This window comes from Nicotiana tomentosiformis, chromosome 2, assembly GCF_000390325.3.
Source record: "Nicotiana tomentosiformis chromosome 2, ASM39032v3, whole genome shotgun sequence".
Taxonomy (NCBI): domain Eukaryota; kingdom Viridiplantae; phylum Streptophyta; class Magnoliopsida; order Solanales; family Solanaceae; genus Nicotiana; species Nicotiana tomentosiformis.
In genome coordinates, this window is record NC_090813.1 from 106,177,598 (window position 1) to 106,189,142 (window position 11,545).

The 11,545-nt window shown below is 39.4% G+C and overlaps 1 protein-coding gene across 1 annotated transcript; it reads right to left on the bottom strand.

Annotated features, from left to right (window-relative positions):
- Positions 1-5,467: 5,467 nt before the first annotated feature.
- LOC104104867 (transcription factor bHLH18-like) lies at positions 5,468-7,765 on the bottom strand. The gene is made up of 5 exons (XM_009613054.4): positions 7,572-7,765; positions 7,402-7,459; positions 6,718-7,284; positions 6,229-6,606; positions 5,468-5,984 (listed from the first exon to the last, which is right to left on the bottom strand). Exons 2-5 carry the CDS (start codon positions 7,435-7,437, stop codon positions 5,877-5,879), a joined length of 1,089 nt encoding a protein of 362 aa, XP_009611349.1. The 5' UTR covers positions 7,438-7,459; positions 7,572-7,765; the 3' UTR covers positions 5,468-5,876.
- Between the last annotated feature and the right edge of the window lie 3,780 nt (positions 7,766-11,545).

Genomic DNA, 11,545 nt, shown 5'->3' on the forward strand with positions numbered 1-11,545 from the left:
TTAATCTTTGCCTGGTCCTCCTTGGCCACCAGGCATTGGAGGTAGCTGGCTATGCCCACGAGAGCAGATAGAACCCGGGCATCCTTTGAGATAGTAAGAATGACCGATCTTTTGCGACCGGGGTCCACACTCGTATCGGGAAACTGATTAATCAATTTTAGGCTCGAACTCGGCCCGCTGGCTTCCAAAGATATGTCCTTCTTCGTGACTTCCACGTCGCCCAGCCCGAAAAACCCTTCCACAGTGGATGAGTCCACACCATCAAAGAAAGAATGAAGGGGGTTGTCCGTGCCATGAACTCCTTCGCTTGACTTCTCTTTTCCTTCTTAGGCCTCCTCAAGCATGGACTCGGTGTAGGAGGGCGTCTCCATAATGTCTATTACACCGGTCTCTTCCTTCGAAGCGGAGCTAGCTTCTCGGGGGGTCCCATCCCCTGCCTCCATATCGGCCTCTCGAGTCTGAGGGAGGTCGGCCTCACAGACCCTCCCCTCGGTTGCCGCCTGTTCACTGGCGAGGGACGATCCGTGGGCGACAAAAAATGTCGTCTTCTTCGGACTCATCCCTGAGTCAGAGAAACGAATCAAATTCCGGCACCCGGGAGTTACTGCTCTTCTTGGGCTTATGAGTCCGGGAATCCACCCACTTCTTTGGCTTCACCTCGGAACTCGGGGAGTCCGGGGACTTTCTCTTCCTTTTCTTCCTTTCCCCCGCAGTAGCCCCGGGCTGTTCTGTTATGGAAGAATCAACATATGGGGACGCATCCTCGCCCTCTTTCAGTTGCCTAAGTTCAGTGGTCTTAGGCAAACCTACAAAGGAAAAATAAAGGGTCAGGGTTATGTACGTTCGGGGCATAATAGTAACCATTCTTAGAAATGCCTTACCATGTGAATGGGCCTCCCATCGCCCCTTCGAAATCTTGCGCCACGAGCGCTCAAAATACAACATCTGCTAGCAGATGCCTTCGATCCACTCCTGGAGCCGAGGGACCACATTGGGAACCCGGTCAATAACTATACGATCACAAATATTGATGGTAAAGAAAGGGAGCAAAGAAAACTCGATGCTTAAGGAAAGAGTACACTTACGAGATACTTTCAACTTCTCGGGGAATGGAAGAAACTCGGGAGGGATCAAATCTTCGGTCTTCACCCGAACGAAGTGCCCTTGCCAGCCTCGGTCTGGATCGTTGTCAATGCTAGAAAAAAAGAGGCCTTGCTAGCCCAGTGAGTAAGCTTAATTAGTCCCCCTCAGAAAATTAAGGGATTATATAGACGAATGAGGTATTCTATGGTGAACCGATGAGACTTTGTGTTATTCGGAAAGTAACGGAGAAGGATCACAATCCTACAAAAAGACGGGTGGATTTTCCAAAGACATACCAAGTCTCTTACAAAAATCCAAAACAATTAGGTCTATCGGGCCTAGTGTGAAGGGATAAGTGTAAGCACTTAAATATCCCTTCACATGAGTAGTGATATCGTCCTCGGGATCTGGGACTACCACGTCTTTTCCTTCCGAGTTGCAGTCCTCTCAGACAATAGGATGGGTATCTTCGTGATAGAGCATATATACCACGATGCCCCTTCACTTCGGTCTTGTTTGGATGAGGCTTTCTCGACTTTGAAGTCGTCTAAGATCAAGCAGCCCCCGGGGATAAAGCTCTTCATGGGGGGGCTATGGGGCCGATTCGATGGCAGCCACTTTGGGAGCAACCTCCTCGAGAGAAGCCGTTTCAAGAACAACCACTTCAGGAATAACTGCCTCGGTACCTGTGGCCGGGTGAGAAGATGAAGAGGCAGCTTGTTGGGGAACTGATTTGCAAGTTTTAGCCATTATTATTTGAGAAAGTTTGAAAATTTAAAGAAAAAATATGAAGGTCTGAAGGAACAAGTTTGAAGGCTAAAGAGAAGAGTATGAATATTTGAAGGTAGGATAAAGATCTGTGTAAGAACCTAAGAATAATTATGAAGATTTGAAGATCAAAGATAAAGATATGAAGGTTTGAAGGAATTGGTAATAGCTGGAAAGTTCGAAGGTGGAAGCTTGGATCGGAAAGTGGAAAAATAGCAAAGGGTAGAAGCTTTTATAGGGGAAATACGCGACGTTTCGCATTCGGGGGCAACCAACCAATGGTTGACATATGTCTGAAGTCAGAACGACATGACTGATGGGATGTTTCGGCTTCTTTGTCGTTTCGGTTGTAACATACGAAGGAAGGAACCGGGGAACATCTATCGTTTCCCATCATTTCGACGAACCAACTCTCTGAGAAATGAGGGGACTATCTGTATACGGATAAAACCGGGGGTAACCGACACCTCGACTCTCTGGTGGCTCAAACGTAGCCAGGGCATGAATATATAGGGTCAGAATCGAAGCCGGGACGCCTCGTACTAAAGTCCGAATGGAGAGGTCGCCACCGGGCTTGATAAGACATTACTTCTCCGATCCTAGAACGAGCTCCGAGACCTCGAAAAATACGATAACGATTACACACGACCAACAGTGGGTCGCGATATCCGCAACCCATCGGATATCATAGCGCAAATCTCGCCTGTATCGTCAGCGGATTAGTGATTAACGAAAAAGAGGATTTTTTTTACCTTTCTTAGAATTGTGCTGGGGTGAAACTCTCCTACTATATAAGGGGGTAGTTTTTATTTAATGAACACATTGTAACACGCATACCAAGGCAATATAATTTTATTTTTACTTTTCTCTAGCTATAGCAAAGTTGTTACTTTACTGTTTGTTATTCATTCTCTTTTGGCTTCAAACCGAGGGTCCGATCGAGGGCAAAACCATTGTCCAAACCCAGTTCAAGCTGGGCCATAGCATTACAACTCGTTTGATTAATCATTTTGTCTTTCATTCGTTTATCTAATATTCTTGATTACTTGTGTTGAATCAATCCACATATCCTTAAAATCGCGTACAAATTCAATTGTTATCCATTTTAAGGGTAAACAACTTCAATTTTGAAAAAAAAAAAAACATCTTTTTTGATTAAAAAAAGTACTTTTAGAGTTAGAGAAGCTTGGCCAAACAAGCTATAAGTCTTCTCGGCTTAATTGAGGCAAACCAGCTAATCAACCGGACTCTGAGCGAGTAATTAAAACGTAATTACACAACATTTGACCTCTTGCAGCTTGACTAATTTAGCTATAGCTGGTCTCAATTTAAATGCTAGTACGATAGTACCCTCTACTAGAAGATAACTTTTAGGCCAATATAAGGTACAATCATATCAAAGTGACGTACAATTAGAGGTAGTTATCTATATATTATATACTTAATTAGAAAAAACCTACTTAGAATATAAAGTAAATAACATTTCTATTTAATTTGCTTCAGTATAGTAGTAGTTTTGTGATATGATACTGCTGGAAGACAAAAAGATGCTTTATCCCAAAGGCTGGGGAATCTTATTGTTTATACTAAACCTAGTAATTATATGAATTTGGTTTGGCTGTTTGGATCGATAGCTACTCACTTCGGAACTACTTTTGACCTAAAATTGTGGTCACCGTCCAAATCAGTAGGAAGGTCCGCTTGGTGTCGAAGTACGCGCCAACCAAAACGCTGGTTCCTATGTTATACTACATACGTATTATTTCAGACATTTGGGGAAAAAAATTCGAACGCTTATTAAAACAATTCCACATCAACTCAAATTAAGTCCAAATGTCCTTTAATTTGATGTTGGTCGGTCGGGATTTTGGGAGGTAAGGGGTGTACAAATCGAACCGAAAAATCACACCAAAGCGAAAAGTCAAATCAAACCGATTAAAAACCCGACTTGGTTTGATTTGGTTTGGTATTGAGTAAAAAACTCTGAACTAACCCGACATATAAATATATAATTTTTATATATACTATTAAGATTTTATATAGAATTTTCTTTAAAGAAATGTCTAAAAATATTTGGGATTCTCTTGCGGAATATAAATTTTAATAGAATATGAAGTGCTCCATATTTATTGACCTTAAATAATGGGTTGTATGATCACTTTCTTATCAAGTGTTACTGAAATGCGTCTATCTCTTTGTTCTTCCATATGCATATCATATGTTAAAATCTATTAAATTTTATATCTTTTTCGAATGTGAAGTGATTATTAATATTTATATATCATATTGATTTTTATGTTTAATTACTAAATTCGGTTTAACCTGAAAGTGTACATCAACGAAAAATTATTGTCAGACGACTAAAAAAATAACTATTATGTGTTACTAATAGAATTCTAGCCTAAGAATATTTTAATCGATAATATGCTTGTCAATTTTTTTATATTTTTACTAAATATATATTTACTTATCAAATATTTAACAAAGTAAGATTGAAATAATATTTAAGTAATAAAAAATCCGAAAATTCGAAAAATCCGACAAAACCGAACCAATCCAAACTGATATAGTTATTTTAATTTGGTTTGGTTTTGATAAAAACCGAACCAACCCGGTCCATGTACATTCTAGGGATGTTTATAATTTTGTGAAGAGCCCACTTGGCAGTTGATGCAAACTAAAGGTTGAAGTTGAAGATCACTTTATGCCAAAAAAGTAAAAATGTGAATTGCAAAGAAAGTTTTGGCCTTTAAAAGGAGAAATTAAGAATAAAAATAAAAGGGAAAAATGGTAGATGACATGCAAATGGAGAAAGAAAAAAAAAAGCAATAGTGGATCTCGAAGTAGCATAATATGAAGGGTTTGGAACCTAGCATATACTTCTTTCTTTAATAACCTAGTTACTTATTATTTTCCCCCGCGAGAGCTTGCTAGTTTAATGCAAGGGATTCGGATTCTGTTTTATCTTTGTTGCATTTTTGCGTCGACGACAAAGTGTGAAGAGTATATTTTCTTTTCGTTTTTGTTAACACTTTCTTTAAAGTTTAAACAGTTGAGAAACTAAGACACGTAATTATCTGTTTAGGATTTTAAATATTTAATTTCCTGAGTAAATGTGAAGGGGTTTAATTTCCATGTCTTTCTTCCGTGTCTTTTTACTTTTTCCAACAATTAAGTGGGAGATAAACTAAATCACATATTCTCATTAGTTATCACAATGAGATAATCAGTTACTTTCCGTACAATAATACTAAAAAATGTTCAAGACGATGAACGCATTTAGTGTTCATCTGTATAACTTTGTTAAGTTTTTATCTTGAAAGTTAGAAGATAATTAAAAGAAAAAGGAAAGAACTCCAAGAAATTTGCCATAATATAAAAGTACCAATTTCATACTAGAAGAGTTCCCTAACGTGTTTACACTTACTATTACATGTTGCTAAGTGATCAAACATACTCCCTTATGTGTCTTAACTTTACTACGAAGTTATTTAAGAATATAAAAAAAAACTTTTTATAAGTAATGCTATATTAAAAATATGATAACATATCAAAAATATTCTTTGAATCTTATGTCTTAATTAACATGCTATGTCACTTCTATAAGAGAACACCATTAAAGATAAAATAAAAATAAAAAATTTACTAAATAAATAAAGGTTACATTCCTTTTAAATCAGACTAGAAAAAAGAAAATAAATACAGTATAGTTTACACAAAAGAAAAACATTAGTTAGTGGAATTCCATGACTAGTCAAACAAGAGGAGCCGGTCCCCTTTGTACCTCGTGAGGAAATTGAAAAAAAGGATCCAAACTAGTAGCACACACATAAAAGCCAAAGCACATCACTCCACAATTATGGAAACCATTAACCGTAAACCATGTCATTATGACCCCAGTTCCAGGTGATCTTGATCCAAAAAATAGCCTCTATCCTTATCTTTTGAACATTATATATATCACTTAATATTTTATTGATGGGAACATATGCAAAGCCATTTACTTCTAGATATCTCGAAATTCTCTATGATGTAAATGGAGCTTCTTCTTCCTGGCCGCCGATGAGCTTCATTATAGCCGCACGTATTCTATTCGCATCATTTTTTGCTGTCATGCCCAATTCATGACCCATCTGTTTAAAATTATGAAACAAAATATCAAGAAGAGTTTAAAAAGATTATACTGCAAGTGTATAAAAATTTGATACAGAAAATTATTTACTTTATTTTCCAAATTATCATAGTAAGGCTTACAATAGATGATTATCTGTTGTTGCAGTTTATTTTAACCCTTATAAAAGCTAATTTTTCACTATCAGATATATACGGCAATTGAATTAATTGATAGCTGAACGAACTATAGGGTTAATTTAGTACCTGAGCAATAATTGTTATGTGGGTGGTGCTGTAGGCAAAAGGGATGACACTGCTGCTAATAATAGAGAGATTGAGCTTCTCTATTTGGCTGTATATTTCCTTTATTATCCCGGTTTGCTTTTTGCAACTAATGCTAATCAGAATATTCCCATTTGAAGCTCTAACTTTAATATCTGGTTGTGATCGGTCTGTGCTAACGCTGGAGACGTTGTCTTCAGAAGATGAGTGGTCAGAAGTACTGGAGGCCAGGCGAGGTCTCTTCACTGCAACCACTGGTTCCTCGTTACATTTCTTGGCTTTCTCCTCGAGGGTTTTTACTTGTTCTTCAAGCTGTTTAATATGTTTGATCGCATCTCCAAGTACTGATGCTTTGTCTAACTGTTGATTCAACAATCACCCAAAATTATAAGTCACTACATACAGGTTTTTCACCACCTAAATTAAAGTAGTGATTCACACAATATGACCCAAACATAAAAAAGAATTTACCTTCTTGAGGTTAGGGATGAGGGTAGATAAAGCTATGAAGCGTTGAGTGAGGCGTTCTCTTCGCTTTCTTTCTTCCATAACGTGGTCTTGTGCCTGCAAACTAGTCCTATTGTAACTCTTCTTCTGAGTAGTAGTATCAGCAGAACCAAATCCCAAGGCCCGGATTAGATTTTGGCTATCACCAAAATCATCAGAATCCGTAGAAACTGAAGACGAGAAGTTTAGGGTAGTTCCAGATGTCAACTCAGTCTTGACTGAGGTGTAGTTCAAATTTTCCAAGTGGTTTGTGGCAACAGTAGTATTGGCTGATGGCAAGTTGAATTTGCAGGAAGAAAAGACGCTAGAGGAATTAAGAGGAGGAGGAGAAAAAGAGGTCATTTGGTGAGTTTCAGTAGCATAGCCGCAAAAGGATGACTTCACGTCCAATATTCCAGCAGCAGCATGAGAAGGTTGAATATCGTAGGACGTGCAAGAGGATGAGAAGGGCTTACTGAAAGGCAATTCGTCTAATTGGGTCATCATTTGACAGTGATTGATGAATGCATGATCATCCGTACTCATCGTCTCCTGTATTAATCATTTCAAAGCTATTAATATCAAATTAAAGAGGACTCTTTGAAGCAATATGAGTATTTTTGTAAAACTTAGTACTACTATATACATTAAAGTATGATTTTGTCTTACCATTTCAGCCCACCATTTAGCAGATGAAAAATCCATCTCAGGTTTAGATTTTTCCAATCTACACATGGATTCCAATCACAAAAAGTATTTAGTAACATAGAGATTTGGGTAAACATATACAAAGGGGATCAATCATAGGGTCTCGTAATTGAAAAGCGGCGGAAGCTTACCTTATTTAGAGCAAAAGGCTTTTTCAGTTTCAGCTGGTATCTGTCAGATCAAGTGCAGAAAATTCTTGTGTCTTTATGTGTCTTTATACTTGATTGAATCAAAGAGTTGACTGCAAAAATAGGCAGAAAGAAAACAAAAGAGAAAAAAAACGGTGGAATATCCCTCAATTATTATGTTCTCTCTATATCTCTATGTTGTTAAAGAAATGGACAGAAAAAGGTGGAATATCTCCCCAATTATCATATTCTCTCTATCTTATGTTATTAAAGAAATGGTTTACTTCAAACCAAAAGTTAATTCAAAAGTTGAAAATTATTCAAATCATATATTAATGAGATCATCCATCCTCCTTATCGTGGGACTCTTCAACATCACACTGCACGTCTGTGTAGGGTAAAATATGATATGACACGTGATCGTCTAAAGGGAGGACACGTGGAACCCAAGACGGGGATGACCGAAGACCGAACGCAACCATTCCTGTTGTCACCGGAAAGCATAACGTTCATAAAGGTGTGTTAAATGCTCTGCTCCCGGTAGTATTTAATAGGGAATATTCTACCGGATTAAGAGCAACGGTCCGTTATAGAAAATTTGGCATTTATGTTCACCATTACGTCTTCATCAATGACCCTCATAATGGACATTAAAGGAGGATACGATCCTATGACCTCATTTCCTAGACATAGCTATAAATAGTGAGCTCAGTTATCGTTGTAAGGGATACGAATTTTCTGGCTAAATTGATACTATATTCTATACAAAGCTTAATACAATCTTACTTTCTTGCTTTTTTATCTCATCATTGTTGTGCCCGTAGACCTTATTCCTGGAACTGTCATCTTTGTTGTTTCATCTATATTTCAAGGCTAAGTATTGTACATTTTTTCAATTATTGTATTATTTCAGGATTAAATTAGTTCACTTGTCTAGAAACCACATATAAATTCAATTGTACCATTTTATGAGTAAATAATTTGGCTCCCACCGTGGGGCCTAGACAGTCGTGCAATTAAATTGATCCTTGCCTTTTTTACTAACGCGATTTGATTATTTTGTCTTAGAATTCGAGGGGATCAGTCTCATTTCGAGGATTCAATCAGTGGCACCTGCAATGAGGAGAATGACTCCACGCCGATGCATGACAGGCAGTACCCTTGACAGGTTCGGGATACAACTCCCGATGATGCTGATGAGGAGCACGTCGCGGATGCGGTGAGGGTCCTGCGAGAACAACATGCAATCATTCTAGGCCATCTCACACGGCAGGATCAGGTTATGACAGAACTGAAGCAAGCGCTATTTGGGGCTTCGAATAACGCAAATAGACGAGATCCAATTCCTCCAGTTGTTCCTGCAAACCAAACAACGCAGAGAGTCGGCAATAACACTCCTAAGGGTGAAGCTGGTTCCAACGGGGCTGGGGGAGCAGATCCGGCCTCAACAACGAGAATGACCCGTTCAAGAATAAACTTTTACGGTTTACGAGGAAAGTAAACGACCACATGGACCAAATCCCTGGTGCGCCACCAATATTGAAAGGCCCAGACTCGAAGAAGTATACTCAAGTGTCGTACAAGCCAAGTGCGGCACCAGAACTAATCCCGAAGCAGTTCAAAATGATTGAAGTGCCAAAGTATGATAGGACTTCATACCTACAGGAGTATATTACCACCTACATAATGGCGGTAAAAGGAAATGATCTTAGCTCCTCACGAAATTAAATCTGTGCTGCTAAAGAAATTTGGAGAAACTCTCACGATGGGAGCCCTAACGTGGTATTCATTGTTACCGGAGCATTCCATAGATTCCTTTGAGATGCTCGCAGATTCTTTCATCAAGGCTCATGTCGGTGCCAGAAAAATACATTTTCGAAAGGCCGACATATTCAGGATCTCACAGGGAGAATCTGAATTACTACGAGAGTTCGTTACCCGGTTCCAGAAAGAAAGAATGTTGCTCCTGGCTGTCCCAGACGAATAGGCAGCTGAAGCATTCGCTAAAGGATTGAATCCAAGAAGCTTAGACACGCCCCGAAAGTTGAAGGAGAGCTTGCTTAAGTTTCAAGTAATAACTTGGGCAAATGTCCACGGCCAATACGAGTAAAAGATAAGGATCGAAGATGACTAGGCCGGTTCCATATCACCAGCCAAAGGACGGGAGAAGAGCAGAGAAAAATTAAAGGATGACTACGATGCAGACAGACGGACTTCGAGGGGCCGATTTTTGCCCTACGAGCGGACCGAAGGCCGTGACAGAAACTTTCAGACAACAAACAAGTTCATCATTGACAGGGGGACCGATCGCGGTCGAAATAATAGATCACTACAGGATAAAGAGACGTCGGGGTCTCAGGATCCTTCTTACCCCAAGTTATCGGAATATAACTTCAACATCAGTATAGTGGAGTTTGTGTCAGCCATAAGAAACATTAAAGAATCATGATTCCCGAGACCTATGATATCCGATTCCAACCAGAGGGATCCCACTTATGGTGTGAATACCATGGGACGAACGGCCACCGAACATGGGACTGTCGACACCTCCGGGAGGAGGTGGCAACACTATTGATGAATGGTCACCTCAGAGAATTATTGAGTGACCGAGCTAAGAACAATTATGGTCGTAACAGAGACAACGCGGAACATTCGAAAGTAGGGGAAGAACCGCCACATCAAACGATCAATATGATCTTCGGGGGGAATGAGATTAACGGGGTCACCTTTTCGGCAGCGAAGAAGACGAAAGTATCAATAACTCATAGTAAAAGACTCTGGGAAGACGATATCACTTTCACGGAGGAGGACGCAAACGGATTGCTATTACCACACAACGACACACTAATAATTTCTTTAAATATGTTAGATTTTAAGATTAAACGTGTTCTAGTGGATCCAGGAAGTTTGGCCAATATCATATTATGGAGAGTATTGGAGCAAGCTAAACTCACCAAAATCATTATTCCGGCAACAAAGCTCCTTGGTGGATTCAATCTTGCGAACGTAACGACCCGGGAGAGATTTTGATGCGAACGAACGCTGAAGGAGTAATGAACATAACTCTCTTCGAAGTAGTAGATGGTGACATGGGATACAACATCATCCTGGGAAGGCCATGGTTACACGAGATGAAATTTGTACCCTCAACATATGACCAGTTGCTGAAGTTTCCAACGCCCGAAGGAAATAAGCAAATAAGAGATGATCAACCGACAGCAAAGGAGATGAATACAATCTCAGTTTCCAGTAGAAAAAGGAAGGAATGCACGGCATAGCAATTAAAGGAACTGGCACCTACTCCTGAGCTAGAAGGAGATAGCTCGAAAGCAGAGTCATTAGAATAATATCAGTTGCCGAGATATTTCCAAGTTTCAGAAGAAACGGACGCAATAAAGTCCAAGGTGAATGAACTGGAGCAAGTTGCATTGTTCGAGGAATTCCTAGAATGAAAGTTCCATTTGGGGACATGACTGCACCCGGAGCTCAAGTCTGGTTTTATTGAATTCCTTAAATTTAATGCTGATTGTTTTGCATGGCCGCATGAGGATATGACAGGTATCCCGATGAAAATAGCCGTGCACAAGATGAGTTTGGATCCCAACGTACCTCCGGTAAGATAGAATAAAGGCCCTATTGCTGAGGCCAGGAAAATATTCGTCAAAGAAGATGTAACCCACTTGCTTAAAATAGGTTCGGTCTGAGAGGTAAGATATCTGGATTGGCTAGCTAATGTAGTAGTAGTTCCTAAGAAGAACAATAAATTTCGCATGTGTGTATACTATAAAGACCTTAATAAGGCGTGCCCGAAATACTCGTTCCCGCTGCCAAATATCGATTAAATGATTGATGCCATGGCCGGGCACGAGTTGATGAGTTTCCTCGATGATTATTCCGGGTACAACCAAATCAAGATGAACCCGGAAAATCAGGAAAAAACTTCATTTATAATGAATTTTGGTACATATTATTACAAT